We start from the raw sequence: 19419 nt of genomic DNA on the forward strand, positions 1-19419 counted from the left end.
ACCAAAAATGGAGTTGTCAGCTTTCAGTTGCTAATCCATTAATTTTTTTAAAGGTTAGGGTTACTTTTGACAAGTGACAGAGTACCGTGGTACTAACAACTGGAATGGGAGGTTAGCATACTTAAAAAGAAAGAGACAAATTTTCTCAGTGCCTTCTGGCTTAAATTAAATTGTTTTGAAGAGGGGAAAACCCCTTTATTTTGTAAAATGGCTAGAGTGTGGTCTACTTTTGCATTACCCTTGTTGCACAAGAAGCATTTATTTAGCTGAAACAGTCTTCTGTTATTACCTTTCTGGACATAAAATGCCCTGGAGGGGGAAGAGGGAAGGTTTCTCCTTTTCCTAACCCATAGCTCACTCTGAAATCAAATCATTCCTCACTGTGAAGAGTAGCCTCTTGGCTATACAAAAACCTTTTACCCAGCATCTTTCTCTGAAGATAACTTAATTGGGAAAGATTCATAACTCCTGATACAATCTTCTTGTCTTCGAGTTCGGACCAATAGCCCAAGCAAATCATCTGAGATGAAGTTCCAAAATTAATCCTAAAGAATATGAAAAAAAAAAAAAGTTATTAGGTTAAAGTGAATTGAACTGAATCCATACTGTTCTTTAAAAATTGAGAAAAACTTCCAATTTTTTGTTATCTCTTATTCACCTCTTGCTGCTGATAGAGGGGAGGTTCATGTGCCTGGACTGCCTTGTCTTCTCTGCTCAGATGTCCAATTTTATTTTTCATCTGAATTTACTGCACATGTTGACATTAGAGGGAACATTTCCACTTAGCTGGGGCTGAAGGTGGGCACCCTTGATTCCCTGTTTTGGAGAACCACTGGGTACAGGTGTTTTATAACAGAGATATTGATACTGGTCAGACCTCTCACATCAGGCAAAACACCCATGACTTTGAAAACCAGATTAATTCAGGAGCTCATTTTTTATTAATATTCTTATTTTATTGATTATTTTATATTAGCATCAAAGTGAAGCACATTTGTAGGGAAAAAAATCTGCTTTTATCTACTGTTATAAGTGTTATAATGAAACCTGGCGTTATTTGCCACAAGCAGCTTTATCAGGGGCTACTGAGAGACGTGTCAACCATTTTGATGTTAGGAAGGAAAAGCCAGTATACAGATTATTCCATAGTTACCTATCAGTGACAGCTGAAGGCAGGACACTAGGTTTACTACCTACACTCATAACTCACTGGCCTGATTTTCTGTGTCTCTGTATTTCAGACAACAATAATGGGTGTTTAGTTATTGCACCACAACTTAGCGTAGAGACCAGGTATAATTGAACCATTATGGATATTAATTTTTTTCCACTCAAGAATGTTTTACAATACAGTGTGGAGTTCATTTTTATCTTGAAAATCACTGCTCTAAGCAATGAGCAAGAGTTACAGCTCTTACATAAGAATGGTTATTTTTCTCTTGGTTTTGCTATAGTTATTCAGTTACAAGAGTGTGCTAAAAGTGAGACTGCATTGAGAACAAGATGGGATACAACTAAGACTTGGTATTTAAGCTTCTGACAAGTCCCTCTGAAATTTTCAAGGTTTTTTTCAGTGGAGTTAGAAAGCAGGGCTAAGCAGAGCTTTTGCAAGATCAAAGCAGGGTTTTCCCAAAGTCTTCAGCCATTTACCTTGCTTACTATTATCCTCTTAAATATGTCTTTTATTATTTATCTATCCAACAGGACAGTTCATCAGCACTCTGAATCAATTATTAAGTTAGTGAGTGCCTATTTTTACTGAAGGTTTTTCCAAACTTTTTTTGAGAGTTATCACCAATTTTTTTTTTTTTGCTATTGTTACAGGAAAAGTTAGCAAGGAAGCAACTGCAGTGTTCTTACTTGACAAAAATATTTGTTAATAGATCAAAAGTGTACTTCTTATTTTCTCTCTGAAAACCAAATTCCTTGTGGCTTGTGAGAAATCACAAATCCAGAGATTTATTTTTTCCATCCATCAAAGCTCCCAAATGCGAGTTTTGGCTTCCTGTATTTTTACAAAGTTAAATCCTACCTTTCCCCTGAGAACCTCAAAAAATGAGATCAGAATACTCAGGATCCTGATATCTTCAGAAAATCCAACTTGAACATTCACAGACAAAATTTATACTTTCAAAGCTTGCAGAATTCTACTTTGCTCATTGGTCTTGTGTGTTATTTCACATACTGTTTCTGATTAGCTCTAATATTGTCATGGTCTTGCAGAGTTAGTGCAGGTTTGTACAGAACTTCACCTGTTCTGGGTCACTGTAGTATTTGAATCAGCAAAAACATCTTTGAGATGCATTGGGTTGTTGAACAGAAGATGGGTACATGTGTGCCTGTTCCATGTGCAAGATCTCCTCATGCCAGCAAAACTTATGAAAAACCCAAACAAACTGGGGGACTGAAAGGTCAAAGAGAACTTCAAATCAGTGGGAGATGAAACTTGACAGTTTTTCTGGGTGATGATAATTTTGCAGTGTAAAGCAATTAGTGTCCTGTCTCCCTGTTGGTTCTCAGGAATGAAGAACCAGTCAAGAAGTAGTTGAATATCAGTGCTGATTGAATACAGTCTATAAAGTCAAGATCTTTGCACTTGATGTGTTGCATGCAAACAGGACCAGCATACATAATGGGATTTTCTCTCATGTATTTTTTTTTTTTTAATGAAAGGTCTGAGCACCTCGGATCACCCATCAAGAAGCTCTTCTCTTCCTCCTGGTTACTCTGCTTGGAACTTGACCTGGGTCATGAGAGACACGTCCCCTTTCTTCTCCCATAGAGGACGACACAGTGAGTAGCATGAATGTGTTATCCTCGAGAGTCTGTCACTGACTGCCTAAGGTTGTTGATAGAATACCGGAGTAAAACAATACAAGTCAAATGATCCATGGTAAAATATCCATACTGTCAGCATCTGGAGGCACTAATAAGCCTTACTGTCCCTTACCAGCTGCCCCTGGAGCCTTTCCCCACCATACCCATGGGCCCACGAGTCCCATTTCAGCCCTGCCTGAGGTGACCTTGGTCACTGCCATCTCTAAGGAGGTGCCTGGTGACCTGGGCTGCCCCAGCCTGCCCTGCTCACTCAAAAACAACGTCCCAGACTGTAACATTTGAGTGGTATGTTGGAATCCAATGATACCATAAAGAGAGGAGCTGTGTACTGAAGTTTTTGCATTCCATCTCCTTTTGTAACACCCACCCATTCCAAAATCTGGGAATCTCTTTTCTTCTGTTCTCTGATATGACCTGTTTATGGGCTATCCATAGCCATTCCACTGTGAAGTACAATGGTCCTAGTTAGGACTGGACTGCATAAGGCAATATCTAACATGCAATCCAGAAAGTGACTGAAGTAGAATATATCTACTATATATCTACTACCAGTCTCCATGAGGGGAGATAAGGTGCTGAGAGGCTAATAAGATTTACTCACCCCAAGCCTGTAATTATCTGCTTGAGGGAAAAGTTTGACCTACCTATATGAAGGAGTCCCATATTTCTTCAAATTTATGTTGCAGCCTTTTATGTGTGCAATATATATTCTTTCCACTGGCATACAATATCTGCTCCTAGCTGTTGTATCTGCTTGAATGATGAGGACACACCAATTTCATTTTGGAAGCGACAGTAGTACAATCTTTTTTCCCTTACTTGGTTTTCTCAGAAGTTGCAAGAATGATTTTTAATTTACCCTTTATTACTTCTTCCTAAACTCTTTCAGTTTCTCAGTAATACTTTTCCAAGGGAAGGCTTTGTTCTAAAAACTTAAATGCATTGATTCCATCTGACAGCATCACATGGAGATAAATGCACTGCATCTAAGCAGAAATGATTTATGATGATTTTAGCTGGTTGCACGAGACCAAATTCTACCATATTCCAACCACCTGTTTTGCAAGGAAAGGCAAGAATTTGATGAGGTGTTACACAAAATACAATCTTCACTCAGGACAAGTCTAAACTGTTTTCTCCCTCAGTAGGTGTAATTCAGGGCATACACCTTGAAACTACTGGAGAATCTTAAAGATAAGGAGGGGTAATTTGAGGTATTTTTAGCCTTGCAATTTAATGTTTACAAAAGTTTGCAGAACCTCCTTTAAATTAAAGGGGTAGCATTAGCCCCCAAAGTCACACATTTCAGACTGGAACACTCCTGCCACTTCATGTTTGCAACATGCAGAGGACTGATGTGGATATGTAGAGTAGAGCCTGTAAACATAGCTCAAGACTTAGAGGGCACTTCTTAAAACCTCTGTTCCTCTGCACACCACCTTCAGCTTATATGCATCTAATGAATGTTTATCAGTAAACTTCCCAGGGATCTGGATTTCTATTCCAGAACTATGTGCATGACAGGGGTAGACAGTGCCTTTCAGTAGTTGATTATTGACCCTGGATGTACGAGGCTCTGTGAAGGTCATGGGACTCAGCAGAGCAAGGAAGAAGACAGAGTTAGACCATCCAAGCTCTAAGTGAGTACTCTTGTCCCAGGACACATCCCTGCCTTCTGATTAGGTGGTTAATCCAAAATCACAATAAATCATGAGAAGAAATAAAACCCAGCAGTCCTTTAGTACTGGAGTGATTTCTTCTTCTGTTAGAAGCTTTCCTCGCTTCTCCCAGCGTGACTGATTATAGAGTGCTCAATAAAACTTCTATCAAAACTTTGTTTGCCTAATCATCTGATGGGACCCATCTTATTAACTGGCTGACATTGCTAGAGTGAGGTAATATTAGTTGTGTTAATTACCTGTTCCCTATGTTCTGCTATTGGAGAAATCTCTGACTGAAAGAGTGAGTAAATTGACATGTAGTATCCCTCTTCCTCTGCCAAAATAAGTTCTCTTTTCTTTTGCTCAGAATTAAAAATTCTAACAGACTGCCTCTGGTAGTTCTGGCAGGGACAGTGCCTGATGATATCTTTGAAACCATATACAGCAATCCGAAAAGATAATCAGTGGCACAACAGGATACTTGAGTGATGAATTCAAAAGACTTTTTTTCCATTTTGTCTAGAGGTTTCTAGGTTTGTCTCCATCTAAGCACTGATTAATCATCAGTCATCTCAAAGATGCAAAAACCACCCACCTTTCAGAAAATAAAAGCTGAAAAAATGGATGTGAAGTCAAAATTATCTGGGAATTCAACCTGAGGAGCAGGAAGAGACTTTAAATCTTCAAATTTCTGTGTATTTTTTTGTTCTCATGAGGTACACTCGGACTGTTTCCTGTGGCTAGAACAAACTTTTAATGCATTCTGCATATGTGGACTTATGGTAGTGTATTAATCTCCCATTTTCACATCTGATGGATCTCTGTCATGAGGATTACATGATTAACTGCACTCAGCCACATATTTCGTTTCTTGTCCTGGTTCGTTGTTAATTTTCTCTTCTGTACAGGTTTTGTATAAGAAATCAATTGTCCACTGCATAAAATCTATTAAGCTTCTGTAACAGGGGTTCCAAACGACAGGTGCCCCTTTAGGCCTGTAAACTTTCATGCACTTAACATACCTCTCTCTGCCCCTTCCTCTACATCCCCCTGAGCCAGCCCAACAGCACTGGACCTGGAGCACAATCCTGGCAGGGTACAGTGGCAACTGTGGAAAGTGCTACTGACTGGAGAAAAAAATCAAATTCAGTTCAACCCACTTAAACTCTGTGTTGAAAGAAGAACACATTTCATGAGAATAACAGGCATAAGCGTTGCCATGTTGGACCATTTAGGAAACAGGAGATGGCTTTTGCATTTTAACTATTCTTATATCATTGTGCTGTTTGTGTCTCTTTGCCAGATTGTCTGTCCAGTAGCAGCTGAACTCTTTGGCTGTTCTGAACCAGCTTTGTCCAAAAGTACCTCTCTCGGGCTTCCGCAATACAAGTTACAGATATTTTTTTTTTTGCCCCTCTGAAGTTTAGGAAATAGCGGTGTTTTCTATTCCAAAGCTAACTGGGACTAAAAGTCAGGGTAATATTGCTACCAAATGATTAGTGTGCTTAAAAATGTCTAGAAAAGGTGAGTTTAGCAGGGGAGGAGCACATACCTACAAGAATGCATAATCATTCACAGCTTTGATTTAATAGGTGCTAAAAGCCCAATCCAAAGGATGGCCTCTATTAACAACTTATTAATAATCTCACTCAGCTCTATGTTTTCAGACAACTAATTTGACAGGGTTGTTGGGGATTTTCTTTACACTTTCTAATGGAATGTCATCTGTGATGAGTTCCTAATTTCCTGAATTGGGTTTACTAACTAAGAAATAAAAATTCATTGGACTTACTTTACTGTGGAATAATTTGGGGTCATTCCTGCTGTGTATTTCATGCTCAGTGGCACAGCAGCTGCTCAGCAAGGTGTCACATTATTGAATTTTTTTCTCTGGTGGTTCACATGCAACTTGCTGAATTCAAGTACTCATGTGCATGTATTTGAGATACCATTTCATTCGTGTGGGTTGGATACCAGATAGATAGTGCTGACACAAAACTCCATGAGTCTAAGCATCAAACAAAAGGGAAGATGGAGAGAAAGAGGGCACCAGCCAGATGAATTCATGTTAAGTTTAGGTTCCTGTGACTACTTGTTTGATAATTCTACTGCAAATCAGACTAATACTGACATCTTCAGAATGATAAAGCTATCATGATTCTTGGCTCAGCATGGCATAATGAGATGCGTGGATATGAACTGATTGTTATAGCAAGTTCTGTTCAAAAGGTGAGATAAAGTCATGAGAGGAACAAGGAGAATGCTACTTTGTCCCAGAGGAAAAATCAATCAATGCTTTCTTAGTAAAGATACTGGAAGGGTGATGTACTGCCTTAAATCAAGCAAATCCTTTTTGCAATTCTAGAAGTACTCTAATATAGTTTTGGAAATAACATTATGGATAGAATAGGGCAAGATTTCAGTTAACAGCAGTGAATTGCACCGCATTAATAGAATTGCTTCATATAAAATAGCAGATGTGGTAACCCCATATACATGTGCAAGGATTCTTGTTTAACAATTATATGGTATTTTTACCATGTGCAATGTTGCTGAAATCCAAAGGGAGGAAAACCAGGAAAAGCAGCATCTGTCTAGCTAAACTGAAGGCAATACTAAACAAGAAGGAAGAAAAAATCTTATTAGGGAGAAATTTTTACTTTCTTTCAAGTTATTTTTTTCTCTTATATCATTTTTCAGCTGCAGATAATATACCAGTGACAGCTCAACATTTTTTCAATAATAAAATAACATACAGTTAGACAACAAATGTCTTTTCTCCCTGTCTCTCAAGTATTCATTTTCTCTAGAGATCTCTCAAAATTCATGCAAGAGGTCTCTTGTATGAATTGTCAAAATATGACAGTTCATCCAACCACTATTTTGTGCCAACTAGAGCATGTTTTCTAACAATCACTGTTAGTCAGTACTTCATTTTTTTTTTGGCCAGAACTGACATTAGAAATGCACTGTCATGTATTGTTTTCGCTGCATGCATGGGAGACTTGGTGGGTAAATATTTCTTGTGCGGAGAATGAGCTCTGTCACTTCTTGGAGCAGGAGGAATGAGAAGGAGAGCTATTGCTAGCTGTTCTCCCAACACCCCTTCCTCACACCTCTCTCTGTAGCTGTCTTGAAAGACTGTGCTTATAATTGATTTATGAAGGAGTCCTGGCCCTCTTCTTTGTAGTTTGATTTCCACTGAACAAAGCAGCTGTCAGAGATTTTGGTGATTCAGTCCCTGGTGCACGCTGAGGAGCTGGGTATATAAAAAGTAGATGCTGTCATTTTTAAGATTCTCTTTACAAATAGATGAATAGTTGTGTTGTTGCCGTTTTCCCTAAGCAGTGGCCCATCCAGCTGTGGCTCACTCCCCAGAGGACTAATTTAAGTGCATCTGGCATGAGGAGAGCTCCATGGAGAGGCAGGCAGCTTGTCCTGTGCTGGGTGTCCAGGCCCCAGCACTCTTCCTGGGTGTTATTCCCTTTTCTACTGAACATGTGAAATTGTGGCTTCAATGGGGTGCTGCTCCTCCAAAACTCTTTTCTTTGGAATGTAATCTAACCTTAATAGCCCCTTCCAAGGGAAACCCGAGTGTTTTTCTGTCAAGATGGGCATTGGAGCAATGAGCCATGCTTGACCCTGCCCAGCAGCCACCACCCCTGCGATCTTGCCCTGGGACCTGGGGAGAAATTGGCCACACTGAACACTTCCTTGCAGACAGTAAGCTCTGAGGAGCCCTTGGAACCCTGTGACTGAACATCATTGCTGTGAGGGAGCAGCAGCATTCCTGCCAGTATATTCAAGGTCAGGGAAGCATACACAGAGACCTGCCGGTGCGGAGGAAGGACACAGGGAGATAAACTAACTTGCACTAAGTAGCTTGAAATTAAAAGGAGGTCCCTGATGAACACAGGCTGCATCTCAGGGCAGGGGGAGGAGCTGGCATGCTGCCCTGCTGTTCTCCTCACTGCTTCACTTGCAGGTGACTGAGGTTCCTCAGATGGGATGGACCCCAAAGCCCTGTGGTGTGGAGTGATGCCATGGGGCTACTTGAGGGCATCCCCAGTTCCCCACCTCTCCAGTTTCCCAACACCCCTGTCAGGCCATGCTGCTGCTCTCACATTTCTCAGCTCCTCGAGAGGCAGCCCCAAGACCAGGCAGTTATATTTTGGCACAGGCATTTGCTAAGGGTGGATCCAGGATGCCTGACAGGGATACATGTGGCATACTGTCCCCTAAAATGTACAGTTTGCCCTTTCTCAGTGCTGAGTAATGGAAAGAAATCGGTGAAAATGTCTCTCAAGTCTTGCTTGCTCAGCAGGAACAAGGCAGTTAAACCCTGCAATTGTTTTTCCTCTTGAATTTGTGTGACCGCCAAACACCTTTTCCCTTTTCCTTTGTGCTTTTTTCCCATGCCCTTCCTTCCTATGATGGATTCACTCCTTTTAAATTGCTGCTGTACCTCCAGTTGCACAGTGGAAAGATGGCACCAGGAATTCATTTGCAAGGAGTTTCACCCCTTCTTTGTGCCAGTGGGGCAATGCTCACTTCCAAGGACCTGACCTTGATCCTCCTGGGTGTTCAGCAGCCTGCTGAGCTGACAGCCAGAGAGCAGAATCTTCTATTTATGTTCTATTTTTGGGGAGAAATACCTATAGCTGCAGGCTTCTTTGTGTCACTCCACGTGTGCACCCTGTATTGGGGAATAGAAATTCAGAAAGTCCTGATGAGGCAATTGAAACCCTTAGATTGAATGGCCTGTGCCCTTTTGTACTCAAGGGCAATAGGAAGGCTTTAGGAACTGGCTCTGTCACTAGGATTAATAACTGGAAAATCAATTTGTCATTTCCCTGTCATAAATTAAAAGCTTATAGGCCTTATAACATGAGTAAAATAGAGGTTAGTGGGTATTGATGGAGGTCTCAAAGCTCACTCAGCTGAGCAGATCTCTGCTATACAATTTAAATTATGTCTCCTCCACAAGGAATATCTGTCAATATTTGTATTAAAAAAAGACATCCTGTGCAAGAATATTTTATCCATTTCTACACTGCTGCTGCGATTGTTGCTGCTGAAGGAAGTATGTTCTTGAGGGAGGTTGTGGTCCCGATTTGACAAGTGTAAGTGACCTTTACATTGTGCATTTGTCTGTGGATGTAGTGTAAATTAGTCGTGTTTAAGCTGATGAGGTGCCAGTGAGGATGTACATCTCTAAGCTGGTCTTGGTGAGAACAGAGAACCTCTGCCTGCTCCCTTGTCTGTGGCAGTGAGGTGAGAAGGCAACCACAGCTTTCCAAAGGGGTGCCCAGCTGAGAGTAATGGAGAAGGAGTGATTTGTAAGGGAGGGAAAAGGATCTTTCAAAGTCAGACACATGTAAAACTAGAAAGGAGCAGTCTAAGAGGAAATTACCTTCTGGTAAGATTTTTGTGGTTGAAAGGAGATGTGTTTTAGACCAAATAAACCCAGTCTTTTGTTGGGCAGCTGAAGAAAGGATAATCAGAATAGTTTTTCAACAAGAATAAAGTTTTTTTATATATTCCTTTAAACTAGCTGATTTTTGTTCTAAATAAGGCATGTTTCAGCGATGGGTGATTACACAAATAATGTAAGATGACTCAAAGAGCAAATGATCCATAATCTGACCTGCAGCAAGGTAAAAGGATATTTCCCACAGATTACTGTGTTTTGGTTTATTATTCATATTACTATTTTAAGTCATTTGTTTATTAGAAAGTTCTAATCAGTTTACTTGAAACAGATGTGGTTGCAAGATATTTTAATTATTTGTTCATAAATTATTGCTGTTAGGTATGTTGATTAAAAATAAATAAATTGAAGCACTCACAAGACTCTAGCATCATCAGACACACACAGATTCCAGTGTCTTTTCAATTGAATAGTAGCTTAATTTGCTTTTCATTCTATGGTTAGTATCCTGTATCTTTTTACATACCAGAAGCTAAACTGATTGATGGCTAAGCCTTTCTTAAACATGTTTTTACCTTAATTTGATTATAAGCATCACTTTTGTTTCCTCTTTAAAGGCGTAATGGTGAAATAGACTTCTAATAAATTATCTGTTCTGTCTCTCTCGTGTCCAGCACTTGCAGATGAAAGAGACTGTTGGACAAGGGGTTGTTTGTTTGTTTGTTTGTTAATTAAAAAGGGCTTTTGCTATTTTTTTTGCTATATAGAAGTTAAATTCCTATAGCACCTTTTGGATCTGTAGTGTCAATACACCTCTGGCATAAATGCATGTACTGGGTATAAAATCTCTGTGACATCACTTTCAGAAAAACATCAGAAATCACAAAGAAAGAAAACCACCTCACCTTACTGATTAGGCACACTATTCAAGTCCCAAAGCTCTGTGTCTAGTCAATTTATATTGCTGGTAAGTTTAAAAAATAATCACTAAATGTTGTGTTAGATTTAATTGTCTTTCCTTCAGTGTTTGGTTTTTCAGTAAAAGGCAGAATGGCTTTTATTCAGCTTCCAAAGACACACGGCTACTGCTTTCTGTGCTTAACTGGGCAAGACAAGAATAAACTTGGTCTTGCATTTAAACATTAAGACAAAAGTAAAGAAGGAAGGAAAAGTGCTTTATTTTTTTATGCAGAGATGTAAAAAATGGCAGGTGATTTGTGGCAGCAATTCAAATGTTATGAAGGTTCTGCATTTGCAAGTGTGGTTATTGTGGTCTTGTAGCAGCTAACACATCAAGACCAGCTTATCAGTGAAAAAAAAGTATACCATTCTTTTTTTATAAAGTGTATTGCATTGTCAATAGTGAAGGACATTGTGAAAGAAGGAAAGCCTAAGGGTGGGAAGTTAATGTTAGGCGTAGAAGATTGGATGCTGTTTGCTGTGTTGCATCAGATAGCATTTCTTTGTCATCATTTCTTTGTACTGAATAGGATAATAGCACTGAAATTTGTGTCTTATACAGGACTAATTTAAATAAGAGCCTAAGAAAAGTACTGATGTTCTGGTGATGTGAGGGGACTATTGAGTGCTGTAAAAGATTCAAGTATGTTTCCATTAAATCACAGACACTGTCAGCTGTAGGAGCCGAGTTGTCTCCCCTCTTCCAAAGAAAAACCTGTTGTAAAGGACATTCAGCTTGACCACAGCAGGCATTTTAGATCATGTCCACTTCTCTGTAAGCTATTCATTGCAAGGGAAGGAGATGGTATTTCTACTTGCCTTTTTTTTCTTTACTTTTCCCGCTTCAGGCAGAGCCTTTAGTTGTCTGCAGGGGTCATAAGACTAAATGTGATGTCTGTTATTTAATCACATACCCCAATTAAGTGTATCAGTTGTAGGTCAGAGGCCTGCTGTGTTGAGGGCTCCATAACTGATTGATAGCTCTCTTCTGAGAAGGGGATTCTGGAAAGTCAAATGGGGGAGCAGAGCTGGCTATTTGAGTATTGACAATCAGACTGTCGTGGGGGACTAGAAGAGGAAAATGAGGAGTGCCTTGTGGATATCCATGGAGGGCTTCTCTACTTGGGTCAGGAGGGTAAGAGAGCACAAAGGCTTCTGTTCCAAGCAGGTGGACGAGAGAGGAGGGGGAAGCAAGCAGCAACTTCTAGAAAGCTGAAGGAGGGAATGAGGATGAGGAGGAGAAGCCCACAAAGAATGAAGTAGTTGATTTGAAATGATTGTTCTTGCCACGTGTTGTCCTTGGCCTGGACTTTCTATTTTCCAGCCAATGGGTTCCATCAAAAAAGTCCTTGCATGAGCTGTGTTCCCTCTGCCTTTTTTTTCACAGTTCCCTAAAACACACTCCTCAAGGTGTTCCCTGTAACAAAACTGTACAGTAATGAGAGTACATCTTCTCTAACATGTAGCTGAGCATTTGGTTGCTCCTTTGTCCGTTTGGGCTTTGATACAAAGTTTAATAGACTCCTAAGTCTTTGTAGGGTTAAAAAAATTTGGTTTGTTTTTCTTTTTGACTTTAAGAAATAAGTGGTCTGAGGTTTGGGTATGATATTGCCATAGTAAATTGTATAACGTTAATATATCCACAATTTCCTGCTGCCCAAATTGAAGTGTTTTTCACTATCATGAAATTTATATTGATAACATAGAGGCCTGAAGAGAGTAGGGGCTTGTGCATTTGAATTTAAGGAAACGTGTGTAAACCTTGTTACTGCTGCTTGAAGTATATATGGATTCCTTACATGTTATGGTTTCCATGGCATTGTGAAGTATTCAAAATGCTGAGTGAATGTTAAAGCACCTGATTAAGAAAATCAAATACAAACTGGAAAAAGACTGTTCCTTCCAGCTTGCTCTTAAAAAGGCAAATTAGCTGGGAAAAGTGCAGTGAGAGGGCAACAGTATTAACCTTCAGATTAGAAAATATTATATCACCAGGAGAATAGGCTGAACTACATAAATCTGTGCCCACTAAAGGAATTAGATGTTTAATAGAGAATGTAATTGAAGTTAAAAAAAAATCAGTTAATTTCACTAATGTCAATTCAGATTTTTTGTTTCACTTGCATAGCTACGGCAGGACAGTAGACAGTGTAGAAAACTCCAAAGAGCAGCTGGATTTTTTTGAGGAGCTTTTTCAAATGGATCTAGCCTGTTCAGAAATAGTGAGTTAGTTCAGAAATAGTTTATTTTTCTTACTGAATATTGTGTTGAGTGCAGAGTGTGGTGATAAAAACAAATGTATAGAGGGCATTCCAGAAAATTTAATGTTCTTGACAATTTAAAGTAAAATCCTTTCAGGTTATCACTGCATGTTGTATTAAACAACTTGAATTATGGTGCGATAGTGAATTGGACACTGGGAAGTGAATCATAGTTGCACCAGCAGAGCAGTAGATTTCTGAAAGAGAAACACCTCAAAAAGAAATGTCTGTGTTGGAGGCAGATACTGGCTGCACTACCTGGAGGCTGAAGTTTTGCAGCAGCGAGTGAGGTTTCTGCTGCTCCTGCTGCCTCACTAAAGTGTTTCAAATCCAGAGAGTCAGTATGTATCCCAGTGGATACAGTCCCTATGGCTCCCAGCACATTCCATAAGCCCAGGATATATTGCTTGCTCTGTAGAGGTCTGTGTTCACTGAGAAGGAACATGAGTGTGAAGAGTGTTAGTAGTCTTTGCACTAAACTGGTCCTGGTTGAATTTGAACCACCATCCCAGAAGACATTGGCTTTCCATCCCATTTTATCCATTTACTAATGATATCCATTCAGTCTGGATGATGTCTTTCCCTAGTTTAACCTATGCTGCCCTTTTAGCTGTCCTGAAGGGGAATAACTGGCTCTTGGGCCTTCCTTCTGAGGCTGCTGCCTCCATAATGAACCTCTCTGTGCAGCCCATTTCAGGCACATTTTTGCCTTTCTGTTTCTTGAATTCTTCTATTTCTTTCTACCTCATTATGGAGAAAAACAAGCCCTAACTTACTAAACCATAAAATTGGTGTGTATACACACCTTCCAGCACAGAGGAAGCTGGATTTAATTAACCTGGTATGTTTTATGTTTATTTTCTTTTTCCAGTATTTGACTGCAATTTTGAATCTCCTTGTGAGCTGGAATATTCCTTTACCTCAAAAGACCAGGAAACCTCCAACAATGCCTGGGTCAGACTGAGTGGGGAGGAGATCTCACAGCTAAACATTCCAGATGGGCCAGAGAGAGATCACTCTGAGAGCACACCTAAAGGTAAGACAAATACAACTATAATGACTTCAGTGTAGTGGTTACTTTTAAAAACAAAACATCCATGCTCCTAACCCCAAAAATAACCCTAACAAAAAAACCCCAAACCCCACCCAAACAAGCATGTCCTCCTGAAATGCTAAAGACAGATATAATCCTTTTACTCCAGCAGAGAATGAATGTAAACGATGTGACAAGCAAAAGGGGGTCATTCTGCACGTGAGAGATCTGTTTTCATCTAAAGACAACCTTCATTATATATGTGGGAATCGAAGCATCAAATATAATATTGTGTAAAATCCTAATTGGGCTGACCCATGCCATGGATGGTATTTGGATGAGAACTATCCTGTGGTGCCTATGTTTAAGGTCATTCAGTGTTTGGAAGAGTTAAGCCTTACCTTTGCTCTAGGTCTTGTTTACTGCTTGTGTATTTGCAGACCATTTCAGGCAATAATCCTTGTGTGCAGGACTTAGGTTCTCTGTTTGGTCAGAAACCAAAAGATGGATTTTGTCCTTGATATAAGAAGAAGGATCCTGTCTCTAAAGAGAGCTAGGAAGCCTGGAAAGAAGGAAGTGCAATACATTTTTCTCCTTTCTTGGAAGAAAATTTCGTTTGTTGGAAATACTTTTCCTGCACATGATCATATCTGTGAACAGCAGTATATTTCATTAAGATTATAAGTTCTGAAAGATTTTTAGATATATTTGTGCTCTTCTAGCCATGGGAAAGCAGCACAATCTTTATCATCCTTTTAGCTGTTAGTGACATCTGCTTGAAACCTCTCCCTGTAAGGGTCTGGTAGTGTTGATGAGAACAGAACTACAAAAATGGAAATAGGGAGATTAGGGCTACAAGCTTTATCCAGAAAAACAAAGAGGTGTCAGGAAGGACAACAGAAATGATGAGGGATAAGGAGCAGTTTCCATACTAGGGAAGACTAAACAGACAGAAATTCTATATTTTGCCTGCAATGGTAGCACTTAAAAGTCTTTAAAATGCATGTTGAAGAGCAGTGGAAAGCAGGTGTGAAGATAGTGGGTTCCAGGTACAGAACAAGTGAGTGGAGATATTTTTCATGTAGGACCTGAATAAACTGTGTGAAAAAGATATATGAATTAATGTTATAGGGGCCAGAAGGATGCATAAATTTAAAGAAAGATCAGATTAATTCTTGCAGAATACATTAATCACTGCCTGTTTAATTCAATGGTCTGTTTAGGGCCTCTTATATAGAAAGCTGCAAGTGAAAGGATCCTTTTCTTAGTAGCCAGCATCAGAGATGGCATTTGACTTTGCAGAGCTGCAGTCTGACTGCTCGTAACAGTTGTTATGTTCAGGTAAATACTGAGGAAATTTTCAGTGCTGCTTTTCGTTCATATTCTGTTTTCTCATCCATATCAATAGTATAAGCACTTTTCCCCAGATAGCCATTATAAATTAACTTTTAAGGCCCATTGATTCATCAGCAGACCAAGTCATTTTGGCATGATCTGTGTCGTGTATAAAGCAGATGGACCACATTTGTGCTGCAGGCAAATATCTTCTAATTTCCACATCAATGAACATACGTACGCATACTGAATTTCTTGCTGTAAAGATACAGTTCAGGGAAAGTTTGAGGTAAATCAGAAGTTCTGCAGTTGTTCTTTCTCTAAAATTCTAGTGCAAGCTGGCTGCCACTGAGATTTAGGAATTAAAACCTTGTTTTCAATTGAGAAGAGTAGCTGTCACTTTTCTGGAGTGGGGAAGAAATTCTGTTCTGCTGTTTTCTGCTGTTCTGAGGGGCAGGTAACCAGTGTCATATTGATTGAGTGGGTATACATTGGTGGGCCATCAGAGTGGATTATTTGAGGTGATTTATTTTCATGTATGTGCGTGTCCCTGGTGGTCTAGTGGTAAGGGCGCCGCGCTATCACCGCGGAGACCCGGGTTCGATTCCCGGTCAGGGCCACTCCCGGGCAGGTGGGGCTCGTTAGCCCTTAAAGGCAACCCACCTACGTCCTAAGGACCTCGCTGCCACCGTCCAAGCTCGCTTGGCCCCGGCAGATGAACCTTAGGATTAAAGGGTGGGCTCAGTTCCGCGCACACTGTGTCTCACCTAAAAAATCCAATGCGCAGGCTGGAAGGTGGAAAGACCTTCCCCGGATCTTCGCTTGCGAAGACTGGCCATTACATTACATGTGTGTGTGTGTTTGGTTTTTTAACTTATCAGGCATGTTGGACATGGTGGTAATCTTAAACCCTTTAGTAATTTAATCTTAAACCCTTCAGTAGAGCTGTAGGTCTGCAATTCATAGATGACTGTAACTCTTGCTTGTGTAAAGACTCATTTGAAAATCAACACTTGGAGCTAGCATCTATCTATTTTAAATCACTTTAATTATGGCTGTTTGGCATAGATAGTTGTGTGGTCTGTTTCAATCTGAAATAATTAAGCACAGTAGTTCCAACCCCCACTGTTTCCTGCAAATTGTACTTGCAATTATCTCAATCTCATTTCATCTCCTTTGCAGACAGTAATGCACAGAGATAAACAGATAGCTTAACTAGATTTTGGGATGGTTTAGCTCATCCTTGTCACTTGGTTATCAGGTCATGTCAAGACATTGATAGAGACAAATGGCTCTGGTATGATTCATTGTGCTGCATGGAACTTTCTCTAAAAGGTTCAGTAGAAACTCATGGGTAGATCTCCCAAAGATAGGCATTAGAAGAACTTCTGTATTTTTGCCCTGTCCCAGCAGCATGATACAGCTCAGTGTCAAGAAACTGGAACAAATCACGGATTAAGCTGACTAGAGTAAGAACTAGTTTCAGGTGTCTCAGCATTTGGTTACAGTCACATCTGAGCACTTCATTCACTTGGCATGTTCAGCATGTACTGTCACACAAATCATTGATCTTCTGAATAGGAATAAATGGTGAAGTGGCACAGTTTGATATTCAATTATTCAGGGAAAAAGATTGAAGGTCTAGTTTTCAAGGAATTGAAAAAGGATGCTTAACCGGGTAATAGTGACAGGTGAAATTTAGTGTAGATTATTTGATTTGAGGTGGTGTGAGAGACAATCAGAGTTTGGCATGTATACAGACTGATTCTAAGCTGGTTATGGTCACTTAAGCTGATTTGGGGTAAGAATAGAGCTGTGAGAACATCAACTCAGTAGCAGTCACAAAGTAGAAGTGATTTTGGGGCTTACTGGGAAGGGAGTTGAAAATAGGAAGAGTATGCTGTAGTGTAAATGTGAGGGGAAGCTGTATCTAGAACACAGCGTTCTGTTCTAGATTCCATGCATCAAAAATCTTTTAGTACAGCTGGGAAAGTTTTTAAAAGAAAGAAAACAAGGTTGATCTAAAGTATGTAATGGCTGTCTTTAAGGAACTCTTAAACTAACCAGGGCTACACTGCCTGCAAGAGACATCTAAAGGAATACATGGCAAGGTTGTATAGAAATCAAAGCATTTTATAAATTCTTAATAAAATATATATAAATGTTTATAAACTCCCAAGACTTTATAAAGCACTGAGAGGATGAGTACAGAAAAGATATTCAGTATTTTTTCTAATACAGAATTGGACAGCATCAGGTGAAATTAGTAGATGTCAGGTAAAACGAAAGGAGATCCTTTAGTATGTAACAAATAGGGAAACGGTGGAACTTTTTTCCTGGGATATTGGTGGTGCTGAAACATTCTGTGAGTGTGCAAATTGACAGGATATGAGCAGAGAAGAAAAACAGCTACTGGATTCTCAAGACAGGCTTTCCTGGTTCAGAAATTACATGCATGACAGGGCCATGAAGGCCAGGGGTGATGAAGTGCAACTGTTTGCTCTTCCTGTACATATATTCTTTCCTCTGTATCTCCACCTGTCTGTTTTCAGAGCCAGGTATCTAAAGTGAATGGATTTTTGGTCTATGTTGCTAGGGTTGGTGTGTGGTGTGTCCCTACTTCACCTCCCAGACAGGATTTTTCTTCCTTTTGAAAAATGAGAAAAATGCACAGAGTTTTGGATCGATTTGGAGAGTCAGAGAAAAGCTTACTATGGTGTTAAAGCCTTGGTAATGCCTTCAAACCATACAAAAATATTGTGTATTTATTAGAAAAATCTTCAGGACTGTTTGTCTGTAGAGATCTAGAGAATTATGATTATCAAGGTACTTTGGCGGTGGGGTTTTTTTGGAAAATTTGTGCTCAGATGTTTCACTCTTCTCCATTCTGTGCCATCTTGTACGTGGAGCAGTGGCTGATAGAATCACTAGTGTATCTTCCAGCTATGCCTCTGAAGAGCTACTGGAGTTACAAACATTTCCAAGTCTAACTTATGTAACTTTCTGCAGGGTCAGAGATTTAAGGTTAAAGTTCCACCAATGTGCTAAGGATTGACAGTAAAAACCTCTACTTTTGGGATCTGAATCGGGATTGTATGTGCTGCAATGAATAGGCAATCCATTGTGGATTACTAGACTTCTTTTAATTCATGAATAAGTAAAAAGATGCTATGAAAAATTCAAGCATTTTGCATCACTGACTGCCTTTATTTATTTTGACAAGTGTGATTAATTCTTAATTATTCATGATCCTTCATAATATATTATACCAGGAAATGTAATGCAGTCTATTGTAATGAAATATGAGGAATTGGAGATCTTGCTACTGTGGCAATATTTCCAAAGGAGGCAGGTTGTGATTGGAATGAAGGGATTTGTAGGAAGTTGCACTTTGCAGCTGTGGGGATGTATGTGTTTGTCATGCTCACGTTAGAGAGTCATTCCCCTCTCTAATAAACCTGAGATGAGTCAAACAAGCCATAAATTCTGTGCCTTTCAGCTCTTGAGACAAACCTGGGGTTTCCTGTACTATGAGGGCCTCTAGAACACAGGTCTGAGTAGTAGGTGGTTTAACATAAATCAGAAAGTGTGCCTTTTCAGAATTCATCTCTTGGGCTACCTCATCCCAGTGCTTGTATTTTCCTTCTTCCAGGGGCCACTGGCTCAGGTTCCTGTCAGCAGCCTTGCATTGCTGTGTTGCCCAGGGACTTTGGAGGACAGTAATTGTTGCCCCTGATCTGAGAGTAGAGTTGTGGCTTCCTTCTGAGTCACATTTTACAAGGAAGAGATGATCACTAGTACAAAGGTAATCCTGTGTATTTAAGGAGGAAGGACCAGTAGCAGCTAGACCCAAAACAATTACACACAAATCTAGGTCTGATCAAATGTCAGAGTGGTCTG

The 19419-nt window shown here is 39.8% G+C and overlaps 1 protein-coding gene across 1 annotated transcript in view; it reads left to right on the plus strand.

Moving 5' to 3' along the window:
* The window catches only part of ALK (ALK receptor tyrosine kinase), a 309488-nt gene that overhangs the window by 80074 nt on the left and 209995 nt on the right, over positions 1-19419 (plus strand). The window contains exons 2-3 of the mRNA XM_050316451.1: positions 2674-2793; positions 14023-14187. Of these exons, the coding sequence (XP_050172408.1) occupies positions 2674-2793; positions 14023-14187 (285 nt within the window). The remainder of the gene's footprint in view (positions 1-2673; positions 2794-14022; positions 14188-19419) is intronic.

This window comes from Myiozetetes cayanensis, unplaced genomic scaffold, assembly GCF_022539395.1.
Source record: "Myiozetetes cayanensis isolate MyiCay16 unplaced genomic scaffold, myiCay2020 scf2-11, whole genome shotgun sequence".
Classification (NCBI taxonomy): domain Eukaryota; kingdom Metazoa; phylum Chordata; class Aves; order Passeriformes; family Tyrannidae; genus Myiozetetes; species Myiozetetes cayanensis.